The sequence below is a fragment of the Pipistrellus hanaki genome (assembly GCF_964339955.1).
Source record: "Pipistrellus hanaki genome assembly, chromosome: 16".
NCBI classification, from domain to species: domain Eukaryota; kingdom Metazoa; phylum Chordata; class Mammalia; order Chiroptera; family Vespertilionidae; genus Pipistrellus; species Pipistrellus hanaki.
In genome coordinates, this window is record NC_140518.1 from 13,317,096 (window position 1) to 13,331,992 (window position 14,897).

Genomic DNA, 14,897 nt, shown 5'->3' on the forward strand with positions numbered 1-14,897 from the left:
AGGCCTTTTACACCGCACCCATGTCCCTATGCGGCTCTGGTCTAAAAGGTGGCATAGAGAAGCTACAGTGACCAAGAGTTGCTTGACAAAATAAAGTAGTATTAGGTTATAACCCAAAGCTTAGAATAAATACCCATGAGCCCATACTGATATAAATGAATGAATAAAAAATGAGGGATAGGTCATTTCAAAGAGAGCTTATGGGACCAAAGCAGGAGCTCTTAACGCTATGACCTAAGATTGAAGTTCTCCACAGGATGTACCAGATCCTCAACAGTGCTCTTTTCCTGAGGAGACATAAAATTTAGCTCCTCATATCAATGAGTACTGATGTGGGAAAGTAAATAGAGGTCTTCCAAGTTTAAAAGAAGGGAGAATATCTATGTGAATATTCTTCCCTTCCGGAGGCAAGTGTAACTCCTCATGCCTTGTGTGGACTGCACAGTGACTTCCTCCCGAGAAGGACAGTACGGAGAGGGAGAAGGAAGAAGGTAACTTTACGGTGGACAAACCTGACAAACCCCACCTCAGCCAGGTGGCCAAGGCCAACATCAACCCTAGTCATGATGTGAATAGCACATCACCTCTGTGGTCTTCCTCCGAAAACACAGAACCCCAGTCTAGTCATGAAAAAAAAATCAGGCAAATGCATGTAGGGGGACACCCTGTAACATGCCCGAGCTGCTCTCCTCAAAGCTGCCAAGGCCATGAAACAAGGAAAGTCCAAGACACAGCCACTGCCAAGAAGAGCCTAAAGCAGGTGGTGGGGACCTTTCTTCTGCCAAGGGCCATTTGGATGTTTGTAACAGCATTCCCGAGCTAGTTGGTCCGAAGGTTGTGGGTTATTGTTAAGCTGATTAACATTCCCGAGCCATACAAAATTATCAACTTAAAAATTAGCCGATGGCCCACACTGGTTTGGCTCAGTGGCAGTGTCAGCCTTCAGACCAAAGGGTCCCAGGTTCGATTCCAGTCAAGGGCACATGCCCAGGATTGTGGGCTCCATCCCTAGTACGAGGCATGCAGGAGGCAGCCAATCAATGATTCACTCTAATCATTGATGTTTCTATCTCTCTCCCTCTCCTTTCCTCTCTGAAATAAAAACATACTTTTAAAAAATTAGCCTATGTTTGGTCAAACATTTAATTAACTCACCCCTAATGCCTTGGCAGGGCCAGACCCAATGATTTCGAGGGCCTCAGGGCCAGAAGTTCCCCACCTCAGACCTAAAGAGACATGATGACTAAATGTAATGTGGGATCCTGTCCAGAGTCAGGACATCAGGAGAAAGTTAGTAAATCTGAATACAGTATGGAGTTCAGTTAATAATAATATGTCAGTACTGGTTCTTTGTGACAAAGCTACCATACTGTCTGATGATAATAATACGGGAAACTGGGTGTGGGGTATTATGGGAACTCTCTGTAATATCTTTGCAATGATTCTATAAATCTAAAACTGTCTAAAAGAAAAAGTTTATTAAAAAAAAAAAAAAAAAAGAGAGAGAGAAAATGAGTAGCCTAGCTCTGCTTGATCAAAGCACCACTGGCAGAGCGAACAGGGCAAGGAGCAGTGAGGATGGCAGGGAGAGAGGCCGGTGAAGCAGGCAGCTGCTTTATTTCAGAACAAGATACCACAGCCACACCCCTTCCCCCCGCACCTGTGAACCTTGGACACAGGTAAGCTGGGCAGCTCTAGGCCTCCAGAGACAAAGCGGAGGGAAGTCTGAGTGTGTTCCTTCCCTGTCCACAGGGACAGATGGCCACTGCTGTGGTGTGGCTCCTCTGAGCTCCTCAGCTGTACAGAGTAACGAGTAAAGGGACCAAGCAGGTCCAACGTCCTGCACAGTCAAGATGAGGAGGGAGGACAACACACCTTCGCTGTGGGCAGGACAACGGTGCGCCAGGGCCTGGAAGACAGCGGGGCAGGAGAGCCGGTCTTGGGCCGAGTTCTGTTCGCCAACGAAGACCAAAGTGACGACAGTGCAGATTCCAAGGGACAAGGGTGTTCTTAGGGAAGGCACCCAGGGTGGGAGCGGCCACGGAAGTCCCGACCTTTGCCAACCTCCTTTCGTGCAGGTCTTCCTCCCCCTGTGATGATCAGACACAGCCAGAGCCTCGCCTGGTGCTCAGAGCTGCCTGCTCATGGTGGGTGCCCTGCCTTCGGGCACCAGGTGCTGGTTCCACAGAAGAAGTCCTCGGGGAGCTCACTCAGGAGTCCATCCAGGTCATCTGCAGGGAGTGGGGGGTGGAGAGGATGAGAAGACTGACAAGTCCAAGGTTCTTCCATTTAGGAGGGCCTGGGCCTGGCACTTGGGTGATGCTGCCTCCTAATGAGCAAGCTGGTCTCCCCTAAGACATCTGTGTTTGAACCTCACAGCTCTGTATCCTGATCCCACCCTAATCCCATGGATGTGTGACTCCTCATCACTGCCTGGAGAGCCCTCAGTCAGTCAGGATGGGGAAACCTGCCTCTGTGGTCTGGCCATCAGCCCACAGGAGACTCAGGTGACCCAAGGATGTGCCAGTCCGCCTCCCCCTGGTGGCTAACAGTGCATGGCCTGGAAATGGGGGTGACCGGAGGATGGCACTCTATTTGCTGTATGTGGCCCCCATCACACTGTTACTTATTTTGTGGCCTCCAGGTTTGCCAGAGCAGGCACCATATCTGATTTCTGTAAGATTCCATAAGAGCCAATGATGAACGGGAGGAACCAGATGCAGCCAGAAGAATCCGGCTGAGCAATTCAAGAGGAACTGGAGCATTTCTTCTGCTCCGGGCAGGCTGATTGTCTTACCTGCTTCTGGGAGCACTTCTCGCGGGAATGGCCCCGCCTCTGGATTCTGTGCTGGTCCGAGGTCTTTCCCAGGCTTTGCAGGCTCATGCTGGAGGCTGCCATGGAAGCTACCTGGATCCTGGGGACACAGGATCTGGTTACCAATGCCGGTGCCCCTGAAGCCTCTCTGGTTAGTACTATCTCCACGCAGACAACCTCAAAGGAATAGGTGGGGCTCGGGAAAGACGGGACGAAGGAGTGAGGCAAGGGCCAGTCAACCATGCCCATGCTAAAACACCAGACATCCAAAACAGCAGATAATAAAAACATAGAACAGAACAAAAACCTTTCTGGCCGATTTTCTTTCCTAATTCCATTTTTATCTGATGTTTCAGGGAATCTATATAACTGGAGCAGAAAATAAAGGGGTCATTCAGAAATATGTTGAACAGTTAGCTTGGGATTAAGAATTAGCTGTTAATCCCCAAATTAGCTAATATATGGACAGGTAATTAAAACTTGTAACTAAATCATTAACTATGGTTAGCTCTGGGGAATGGGAGTGGAGAGATTAAGTTTCATGATTTGCTTTATTCTGTACCATTTTAATTTTTTTCAGTAAGTATGAATGACTCTACATTTAAAAGAAAAATAAAGATTTATTTGAAGTGAGGTGGAAGGTTAAACAGAAAAATGAGGGAAATGGAAGTTGCAAGTTAGAACTACGGGTGTAACTTGACTAGAAGCCACTGACTCTAACACACTCGTTTACAGATGAAGCAACGGCAGGGGAGAAGACCGGATTTGCCAAGGTCACATCACACATTACCAGCAGAGTGGGGACATGACCCAGGTCTCCTGACCGCTAGGCCAGGCCATGGCACCAGCCCAGGATCCCAGGGAGGATGGGAGTGGCCACAGGAGATGCTGTGTGCCAATCAAGGCCAGGCTCCGTGCTCACACCCTGGAGTAGAGTGTCTGGAAGCCCAGTCCCCCTCAGTTCCCAAAGGGGTGTCCCCACCTGATTGTGTGGGTATCCCCACACTTAGCAAAGGGAAGAAGCAGAGCAAGTGCTGGCTCACCGGACAGGCCGCTTGCAGCTCACTGTTCTCTGCACGGCCACCTATAGCAGATCTGTTCCTCAGTCACTTACCGAGGGCCGCCTTCCCTCCCCGCTCCCCTGCCCGCCCATGGACCCTCAACTTGTTAGTTCTCAAGTGACTCCAGCCTCTCCAATGTTCAATCTGCCATGAGTCTCTCAGGGATCTCTAAGAAGCCAGCTATTCTTCTAGGTCCTGTGACGGTGCCACCTGGCAGGCGCTGGACCAGGGACAGGGAGAGACGGCCCTGGCCCCAGAGCCATCTCTGTAGCTCCGGGGGAGGAAGGGAAGAAGCCAGAAGACGCACGCAGAGAGCGGCTCTATCAGGCCCCACTGCATCCGCTGCTCTTACCTCGGGGAGGGGCTGAGATGCCCTGAGGAAGTTCCCGTCCCCGGAGTCCGGGCTATAAATGTGGACCAGGTTGTTGGGCGTCACATTGAGGTAGTGGTTTCGGAGCGAAGGAGAAAACACTCCAATCTGGAGTCAAGGAAGAGGAGGGTCAGTCCCTGATGAAGCACCAATGCTGCCAGCCAGCCACCAGTCCCATGTGTCTCTCCCTTGGTAGTTAAGTCTTTGCACCAGGATCACACACATCCTCCAGCCCCAGCCCTGGGGTCAAAGGAGAACCACCTACCACACCCTCCTCCCAACAGCAGGAACGCATCCCATCCGCCCCCTAAGAATGGGGTTGTGTCTTTACTCAGGCCCAGTAAGCCCGGGTCAGCACCAGCCCAACAACTCCTCGCCTAGGTCCTGGGGGGGAGAGAGCCACACAGCCAGTGTGGGGGGCCTCCTCCCAGCAGGAGGGGTGAGAGCCGCTCCCATACCTGCTTCAGCAGCAGCACCGAGCCGGGCTTCAGCTCATTCTGGCGCGTCTCAAGCAGCAACCTATGCATGGTGCCCTGCATCTCTCCTGCAAATGCACGGCCATCAGTCTCAGGGTCAAGGGCAGCACAGAGACCGGCTGGGCCCTGGCTGGGGAGTGGGCTGCTCACTATTTCAGTTTTCTCATCTACACATGGAGACACTCCCAGGACCTAACTCCTCACCCGTGGGGTCCTTGAAAACCACGCTGGCGTCCATCGTGCTCCGAGTCAGGGACTTGATCATCACGGCCATGCTGGGGACCTTGTTCCTGGGAAGCTGCTTCAGGGCGGCCTGGGTGCAAGGAGAGGCATTTGCTGAGCCAGCCACGTCCCACTTGTAAGATTCCCAAGGGTGCCAGGGCAAACTGGAGGGTGGCGGGGGAGGGGACAGAATACAGGGGTGCTGATGACCTTCCCTTGTGGAGGGCAAAGCAGCAGTTCAAAGGGCTCATCTCATCTCCCTCTGGCAGGCTTTCATTTCTCTCCCCGCCTCCTTTTCTCATGTCTATGTATATATGTAGAGCTCTATCATGGTAGGCCATGGGCAAGGATATGTTAGCACACGTACTAACATGTGTCTGCATGTGACCCTTGACCTCTGGGGAGCAGGGTGCTTATCCCTTCCCCCCAGTCCAGGGCCTGACTGTGCAGAGACATGCTCCTGATGCACTCTCTCCTTCTGCTTGTGCCCAATACTGTGATGAGAATGGGAAGGTAGGTGAACGAAAGATAACACTAAAGGGACTTCATGCTGCCGTTCAGGAAAAGGCCTGGGGTAAGAGGAGCAGACAGAAGCCCCTTTGTAAGGTGGGGCAGGGCAGAGGTCGGAGAAAAAGACGAGATGGTCTTCCTTTCGTGTCTCAGCACCCGGGCCCTTACCTTCCGCAGCACCATGACGATGCTGTAGGTACACAGGAAGCAGCTGGGGTCTCTCTCATCCAGGCCCAGAGCAGTTTTCATGGCCAGCCAGGGCCCTCGCTGGAAATCCTCTTCCGCTGATGTCTGGGAACTGGGAACAACCTGGCACCACAAAGCAGAGGGGGGCTGCATGAATGGATCCGCCTTGCTACAGACCTCAGCTGAGACAGGAGGGAGGAAAGGAAGAGAAAGGCGGCCACAATGTCTTCTTTTGTGAATCTGCCGGTCAGATAACGGCGTGGAAATATTGTGTATATCACAATATCATACTTGGCAGCGACAGCAGAGGCACTCTTCCTTTTCTTTTATATTACATCAGGTCCTGATTTTTTAAAAATATTTTATTGATTTTTTACAGAGAGGAAGGGAGAGGGATAGAAAGTTAAAAACATCAATGATGAGAGAGAAACATTGATCAGCTGCCTTCTGCATACCCCCCACTGGGGATGTGCCTGCAACCAAGGTACATGCCTTTGACTGGAATCGAACCTGGGACCTTCTAGTCCGCAGGCCGATGCTCTATCCACTGAGCCAAACCAGTTTCGGCCAGGTCCTGATTTTAATTCATCGAAGCAAAAGGCTGTCCATGCCTGTCTCTTATATTAGACTTGAAAAGTCTCAGGGCTAGAGAACCCCACATACATTTATAGGCTTGCAGAGCGCCCTAGCACATTTTATTGGGGTGCCTCTGGCTTTAACAATTAGCCTTCGTAATGAAATTCTTTGATTCTCAACTCCTCAAAGTGCAGGGATGCCCCACCTCTTAAAGGATGCCCAAGAAGTTAACGTCTGCACAGAACCAGTTACCTCTGTCCGGAATTTAGCCAGAGCACCGTGAGTCGGAGTCTGGGGCGTGGAAACCATGATCTCCTCCAGGTTTCTCCCGCTGTACTACAAGGGGAGAGAGAAGAAGGTGAAAGCAAGCTCAGCAGCTGTTATTTACAAGCGGAGCTTCTTGTCTGGGTTACATAATGAGTTCAGGAAACTATCAGGGACAATTAACACATATTACATCTCTCCTGACAAAGTCTCAGGAGCCTCATTGGCAGCTCAAAAAAGACGCGCTGGGGATCGTTTTGGGGATGCGAGGAGATGGAGCTGGCCCAGGAGCAAAACCCAGAGCTTCCTGAAGGGGGCGCTGGCCTGAATAGAGAGGCCCGTGATCTGCAGAAGGACAGCTTTCCCCAACTCCCTTCTCAGGGACCTAATCCTTCCCTGCAGAGACCACCCCAGGAGGAATGGACATGGCCTCCTTGGATTTCTCTTAAAGTGCTATGAAGGAGAAACTATTAATAGCAGGTAGAAACTGTCTTAAATGCCTTTCAAATGCCAGGAAAGGGGTGCACCCACCATGACCAGACCAGATGCTCATGGTCTAGGGTCTGATTCAAGACTAGTCTGATGGGTCCTGTCCCCCCACCACCGCTGAAACCCAAACCCTCAGCACAGCCCAGCTTCCCCGAGTGGACCCCACACGCCGGTCACAATGAACTGTTCCATGGCTTCCCGAGAGCATCTGCTCTCATGCCTCTGGACCTCTGCACATGCTCTTCCTGTCTCTCTTCCCACTGACATATTCTCCAGAGCCCAGCCTTCTGGCACCACTCCCCCACCCCCACCCCGTTAACCTACTGTCCACCCAAAGCCCATTCAGAAAGCCCAAGGAACCAGTCTCTCTTAGTACCCAGAGAAAGCCCTCTGTTCACACTGTGCAGTCTATGTACAATTGTTTGTTTGCATTTCTTTCTTCCCCTAGAACTGTGGTCGGCAAACTGCGGCTCGCGAGCCACATGCGGCTCTTTGGCCCCTTGAGTGTGGCTCTTCCACAAAATATCATGGCCTGGGCGGGTCTATTTTGAAGAAGTGGCGTTAGAAGAAGTTTAAGTTTAAAAAAATCTGGCTCTCAAAAGAAATTTCAATCGTTGTACTGTTGATATTTGGCTCTGTGGACTAATGAGTTTGCCGACCACTGTGCTAGAAGAAGCTCCTCAGGACAGGAACCACTGCTATCTTAATCTGTATTCTGAGTTCCAAGCAAATTGCCCAACTTAGCAAATATAAGTGAGTGAATATTCCTTTCTCAGTGCTAGCAAACGGTAGTTACTCAACAAACGTATGAAAACTGTGAAGTTCTCACCCAGTTGGCGTGGCTCAGTGGCCCACCTATTAACCAGGAGGTCATGGCTCAATTCCTGGTCAGGGCATATTCGGGGTTGTGAGCTCAATCCGTGTGGAGCATGCAGGAGGCAATCAATGATTCTCTCTCATCACTGATGCTTCTCTCTCTCCCTCTCCCTTCCTCTTGGAAATCAATAAAAATATTTTAAAAAAGAAAACCGTGAAGTTCTCAGAGCCTTATGCATTCCTATCATGTGTGGTTTATCAAGCATTCAATCCTTCCTTCCCACTTCTTTGGGATTCTGCCACAGATTTGATGTTTCTGTCTCCCCCTATGTCCTACCTCCCTCTTTCTCCCCCCAGGAGTGAAGACATTCTGGGACTGGACCGTGCTGCAACTCTGCTTCTTCTTTCCTTCGCTCTCCTTCTCCCAACATCCTGGGGGGCCCTGACTCCAGCCAGAGAAGCTGTCACTCACCTGGTGAGGCAGGATCCCGGCTGGGCCAGGGAAGCGGCGTGCTTTGGCCCGGGTGGCCGTGCGCGGGGGCTGCTGGGGTGTCCGGTTGGCAGCAGTGACCAGCTGTACCAGGTGGTTGGTCACTATGGGTGTCTGCAGAGCTGCTTGGGGGCCCCTGGGGGTGCTGACAGGAGACTCAATTGAAGACAGTGGAGCTCGGGGTTGTAAGGGTCCCCGAGGGAAAAATCCAGAGCCGGTCCTTGAGAGAGTAGAACAGCTTGAGTTGGGAGTTCGTAGAAAATTAGGTTTGCCACTTACGTGGGCATTTGGAGATTGGAATGGCTGACTGGGGACACGATGTTGAGGGCTGCTCTGAACAGGCCTCCCAGTGGCTTGGAGAGGCTGGGGTCCTCGAACTGGAGGAGCTTTGGGGCGGACTTCCCAGTGGGTTTGCTGAGCGGGAAGTGTGGAGGCAGTGGGGACACGCAGGTTACCCACGGCACCAGTCCTCAAGTGGGGCTGCGGCGTCCTGCAGTCGACCACAGGCTCTGGAGGCTGACCCTGGGCTGATGTGATACCAGTCACGTGGGTGGTGGGCATGGGGCCCTTTTGGCAAGATCTGCTCAGCTCAGCTACCCGAGCCTGTTTAGTCAGTGCTGAGTCTCCCTGCTGCCCGGGGGGCAGGCTTCCCGTTGCCTCACTGGTAGTTCCAAGTCCCAACTCCACGCCAGGCCCCTCCAGCTCCATACTTGCCAGGACCTCGTCAAACTCATCCTGCTCAGGTCCCTCGAAGCCGCCGATCGCCTGCTGTTTGCTCTCAAAGGGAAGCAGGGGGCGGGCGGCCGAGGACTGCGGTCTTGCTGGTTCTTTGAGCACTTCTGTCAGTGGCTCTCGTCTCTGATTGCTAGTCCAGCTGCTGGAAGTGGAGACAGGCCTCAGGCAGGCGGTTCCTGTGGCAGCTGGACCCCTGCTGGAGGTAGGAAGGCGGAGTCCCAGGGCCGGTAGGTCCACAGCCTCTGAGGAAGCAGGAGGGTATGATGGCAGCTGCCCAGAAGGCCGTGCCTGCACAGTGTCTGGCCTGGAAGAGACAGGTCTGAGGCACCCGGCATTCATAGGCCCTGAGCCAGCAAATTGGTTCTCTGCATCTTCCACAGCAGACAAGAAATCCTACGAAGAAGCAGACAGTGAGAAATCAAGAAACACTCTGCTTTTACTGTCTCAGGCACAAGGTGTGTATACATGTGCAGAGACGCAAAAGCAAGAAACCAAAGCGTCATCTTGCCATGAGCGCCCTACCTCCAGGCTTCTACCAGAAACACTCACAGGCTAAGTCTTCAGGAGCTTTACTCTCGTTAGTCAGTCTTGAGTGGGGTGGGCAGTGGTGGCAGCTGGGGGAGCAGCAGCAGAAGTAAATATACTCGGGCACCAACAGGTCAAACCAATCCCCCAGGTCACAAGGGGTCTAGCTTTCTGCCGTTCAGCCTCAGAAACAGGGATGTGTCCAGCTGGTCACGCTGCTTGTCCTTACCACCCCCTTCCCCCGCCACACACACACACACACACACACACACACACGGCCTGCAGTAAGCCAGAGAGGCCTCATAGGCAGCAGTTAAATATAGCTTTACAGGCAAGTTAAATTAAGTATGGGTTCCAGTTGGGAAGCAAGGTGAGATTGACATCTTCAAGAGCAACAGACCTGTTCCGAGGGTGTTTTTGAGTCAGAACTGCTGATTTAACTGACAGCAAGGTCCCCACCGCCCCCGCCCCCTGCCGCCGCGCTGGATTGTCTGGGCTAGAGAGAGGATTTTTCCTGCTTTGTGTATCACCAGGAGAGTAGCATTCTCCAACACCACTACCTTGGGACTTAGCAATAATATTAATAACTTTAGAGTCACTGTAGCAGTAAAATACTGATGACCTCAGGGGTTGATGGACCTCTTTTCCCAGGAAGACCTCACTTTCAGGTGTGATGTTATCTGCCTTGGGAAGGGGAAAAGGATCTGGTCATGGAGTTGTCAGAGTTCTTCACTCTTAATTTCACGACCAGCCTGGCAGTCCTACCATCTCCCGGTAAGACTCAATTTAACAAAGGGTCAATTTAACAGCCACCTTTTCAGCCTGTGATCACACATCTCTAAATCGAAAAGACAAAGGACGCATCTTCTTGACAAAGCTGGAAGTTTTTAACTATTTGTAAAAATAACTGTCAAGTCCCCAAGTTGCCGGAACCGGTTTGGCTCAGTGGATAGAGCGTCGACCTTCGGACTGGAAGGTCCCAGGTTCGATTCTGGTCAAGGGCATGTACATTGGTTGCGGGCACATCCCCAGTGGGGGCTGTGCAGGAGGCAGCTGATTGATGTTTCTAGCTCTCTATCCTTCTCCCTTCCTCTCTGTAAAAAAATCAATAAAATATATTTAAAAAAAAAAAAAAAAGTCCCCAAGTGATAATAAAAACATCTAACATTTGAAACTTCACTAGGTGTCAGGTACCATGTAAATATTTTACCAGAATTTTCTCAGTGAATTCTCACATGGGCCCTATGAATAGGTACTGTTATTATTCCTGGTTTTTGGATGTAGAAACTAAGACTCAGAGGGGTTAAGTTACTTCACAGAACCACAAACTAGAACCTATTTGTGTCCTTGTCACTATGTCTTAGGGCCTCAATGAATGATCTTTTTAATTTTTTTTTTTTTTTAAAGAGGGAGAAAGAGATAGAAACATGGATTGGTTGCCTCCTGCACACCCTCAGCTGGGGATCTAGTCCAAAACCCAGGCTTGTGTCCTGAACAGGAATTGAACAGGTCATCTCTTGGTGCCTGAGAAGGCTCAATCCACTAAGCCACACTAGCCAGGCTGGACTGATTTTTATGAGGTCCGACAAAGCTTATTCTCTCCTTCAAATCTCATGTCCCAAAAGCCTCTGAGGAACGAGTGTGGTGTTGGACTGCCAGAAAAGTTCCTGGTGCAGCATTCACTATCCTACTCAGCACAAATTTGGCATCTGGACAAATTCTAAGTGTGATTTTTAAAGCAAAGTGCTGGGACACAAAAAGTAGGTTTGAATGGCTTGTCACCGATAAAATAGAATCATTTTATTCTATAAACATAGTTTAGTAACTTCCATGTATGTTAAGACTTGAGTCAGGGCCAAGACCGCATCCTGGCTTTTGGTGCTTTATTCTCAAGCAGGTTAATTTACCTTTTTGGACTTTACTCACTCGAGTCCTACTTCTTGGTGAAAAGGATTTGAAATAGAAATTTTGGGCCTCCCAAATGAAACTATATCCTTCGGATCTTAGTGGGAAAGGGCTATGGGGCCCACTAGTTCAGTAGTCTCTGGCTGTACCCGGAGGGTAGAAATACCCCTGCCTGGGTCCATCCCAGGAAATTCTGATTTAATTGGTGTGTAACAGGGGTGATTCTAATGTGCCAGCTTCAGATCTAGTCTAATCCATCATCTTCTGAGGAGAGAGGGGTGGAAGGAACACGTGAGGCAGAATGCCTCACATGTTGCAGAAGAGAAAATGGAAGGCCAGAGAGTGACACCAGGCCTCCTGCTGTCCAATAGCCGTGCTGTGTCTGCCTCTCCACAAGCTTTCTTCCCGCTTCAAGCACGTCATCAAGCTGGATCAGCCCTGGCCATTTGACCCAGTGGGTTGGAGCGTTGTCCTGCGCACCAAAGGTGTGCACTGTGTTGGATTCCCAGTCAGGGCACATACTCAAGGTTTCGGGTGCAATTGTCAGTCCAGAAGTGAACAGGAGGCAACTGATTGATGTTTCTCTCTCTCTCTCCCTCTCCCTTCCTCTTCCTCTAAAATCAACAGAAAAGCATGTCCTTTGATGAGGATTGAAAAAAAAAGAAAGCAAATCAAGTCATCTACAGACACAGCTTCCAGTCAGGGCCCTTATACTTAAAAGTATGACAATCAGCCGGAACTGGTTTGGCTCAGTGGATAGAGCGTTGGCCTGTGGACTGAAGAGTTCCAGGTTCGATTCCGGTTAAGGGCATGTACCTTAGTTGCGGGCACATCCCCGGTGGGGGGTGTGCGGGAGGCAGGCTGATCGATGATTCTCTCATCGATGTTTCTATCTCTTTATCCCTCTCCCTTCCTCTCTGTAAGAAATCAATAAAATATATAAGTAATTAAAAAAAAAAGTATGACAATCAGGGAGCTCATCTCTCTGGCATTTACTTATTTCTAAAACAGTTAAATAAATTGTTTATATTTCTCATTATTCTTCATCTTTCACAGACAAAAATCAATGTATATATCAAGTAAAAAGAGACGGAAGGGTATTGGGTGGGGGGGCATTGCTTCAAAATGTTCTGAGCCTGGTGTTGACATCTTTATTTTTTTTAATCCTTATTGTTGAAAGTATTACATATATCCCTGGGTATTTACATCTGTTCACCAACATTTCCTTACCTCATCTTCAAACTCCTCTTCCACAGCAAATAGCTTCTGCAGACTGCATGCCTGAAAGGAAAACAAAGCAATTGAGGTTGGAGGAGAAACACCATGTACAAGAACACTCTGTTCTCACTCTGCTTCTTCCCGATTCTAATAAGACCATCAGGTGCACAGTTTTTGGCGTGTTTGTTTTGCTGGTGCTGGGGGAGGAGTAAGGGATGAGAAGAGATGGGATTTACTTAAGAGACTTGGATGATTTAACCCTTTGCACTCCGAACCATTCTGGACATTGGCTACCAGCTACTCGACGCTACTTTGCGGCGGAAACGTGCGTTGAAATAACTCAATTCCCCGTAATCACTAATAAACTGCAATGTCCCCTGAGAGGGGACAGCGGAGTGCAAAGGGTTCAAATCCTCTCTCCATAAAACAACCCACGCGGGTCCCTCTGCGTTAATCTTGGAAGGGGCAGAGGCCACGGAAAGGCTGCCAAAGGAAGCATGGGTCACTCTTTAGACACATGGGCATGAGGATTTTGCAACATCCCAAAGGTCTGGCCTGAGCAACCTTTGTCACACAGAAGACACAACCGTGAACCCAAACATGCCAGGCCAGTGGTTTCCTTCTATTCTAATCCCATGTCCAATGGCCAGCGTCCCAGGAAGGTGGGATGCCCCAGGCCACAGGTCCTTCTTTCTGGGCAGCAGGGCTGCCGTGGCCAGCTCTGAGATGCGTGTCCAACTCAGAGCCAAGGGCTGTGCCTAACCCCAGAGGCTCCAGCAGCAAGAGCTTTAGCTAGGGACTCAGAGCCCAGGGCTGTGCCTGCCCCCAAGTGTCCAAGGACCAGAGTGGACGGGTTGTGGGGAGAGGGTCAGGCTCAGGAGGCGTGACATTTGAGCGCATCGGGCAGGATGAACAGAAGAGTTCGCCAAGAAGAGACGGAAGGCCACAGGAGGGAAACTGAGGCCCAGAGGGAGAGGAGGGGAGAGAGAGCCTTCCCAGGGTCTCCGGGCGCGTCCATGCCAAACCCAGGCGTCCCGACCCCACCTAACTCTCACCCAACCCTAAACCCGCCCTGCAGCTCCCCCAGGAGAGGGGCTGTTGGGCCCCAGACCCAGACCCAGAGGCCAGGAGCCCCGGGCACGGCATTACCATGGCGACGGCGGGTGCGCTTCCGCCAGAGGGTGAGCCGGGTAGGCCCCAGTTCAAGGGGTCGCCGGGGCCGCGGACTTGTCCCGGGGCGAGAGGGTCGGAGTCTGGGTGACAGTATCTCTGGGGCGAGATCGGAGAGGGAGGTCCCTGCGACCCGGGCCGGTGCCGAGACTGGGTCGCCGGGAAGGTGAAGGCCAAGCCCTGAATCGCATTCGAAGCCGCCGCCACTCCGGCGTCTCCGCCCTCTTAAAGGGGCGGGCCTATTTTATCCCGCCGACACAAAGGCACTACTTCCGCCAGTCTTCCGCCCCCGCCTTAAAGGGGAACTGGCGGGCTCTCGGGCGCCCTCCAGCGGCCACTCCGGCTGGGTCAGCTGGTTCAATAAGTGTTCTGATGAGAGCAAGGTTGGCAATTTGGGCGCCTTATGCCCCATCCTGCCCGTCCTCCTCTATTGTGTTAAGCACACTAGGGAGTGGGTGCTTGAGCGTGATTTATTCACACCAGAAGGCACCCCGTTGGTTTGTCTATTCATCTTTCCATCCGTCTATCTTTGCAAAACATTTATTAAGTTAAAGATGTTCTCCGTCTGGCTCTTTCCTATCCTTCCGTGTTTCAGCGGAGATTTCAGATCTTCCCTGTCACCTACTCTCTCACGTAGCAACCCTCCCCACCCCACCCCCTCACTATTTTCTTCTCAGCACTTTTCATAGTTTATAATTATCTTGGTTCACATCTCTGTTATGTGTATTTCTCACTAGAATATGAGGTCCCTGAAGGCAGGGACCTTGTCTGGCTTGTTCAAGTTTGTATCCCCAGCACTTAGCACAATGCACAATAGAGTTATTGAATAGCACAATGGCTACTATGTACTGAGCGCCACGCTTGATCCTGGGGATAGAGGGAAGAATGGCTGCTTGTGCCCTCAAGTTCACACACCAGTCAGGGAGACACAGGTCCAAAAGAGTCCAGGAGATGTGTGTAGACGGATGGACAGGGGCCTAGGGAGCTGAGAAGGCCAGGTTTTGTCACTAAACCTGCTGTGGTTAATGACCCTTACTCGGAACTCAGTCTCTCTTATGCTTGATATCAC

At 51.1% G+C, this 14,897-nt stretch overlaps 1 protein-coding gene across 2 annotated transcripts; it reads right to left on the bottom strand.

The window, feature by feature from the left end:
• Positions 1-1,598: 1,598 nt before the first annotated feature.
• Positions 1,599-14,044, bottom strand: HROB (homologous recombination factor with OB-fold). 2 transcript variants are annotated; one of them, XM_084863486.1, is made up of 11 exons: positions 13,808-14,044; positions 12,671-12,721; positions 9,560-9,718; positions 8,258-9,403; positions 6,469-6,552; positions 5,623-5,763; positions 4,927-5,035; positions 4,705-4,790; positions 4,229-4,354; positions 2,798-2,915; positions 1,599-2,231 (listed from the first exon to the last, which is right to left on the bottom strand). In XM_084863486.1, exons 4-11 carry the CDS (start codon positions 9,347-9,349, stop codon positions 2,143-2,145), a joined length of 1,845 nt encoding a protein of 614 aa, XP_084719612.1. In that variant the 5' UTR covers positions 9,350-9,403; positions 9,560-9,718; positions 12,671-12,721; positions 13,808-14,044; the 3' UTR covers positions 1,599-2,142. The 2 variants fall into 2 exon arrangements, with proteins under 2 accessions (XP_084719612.1, XP_084719611.1); XM_084863485.1 differs by lacking the exon at positions 9,560-9,718.
• Positions 14,045-14,897: the final 853 nt, after the last annotated feature.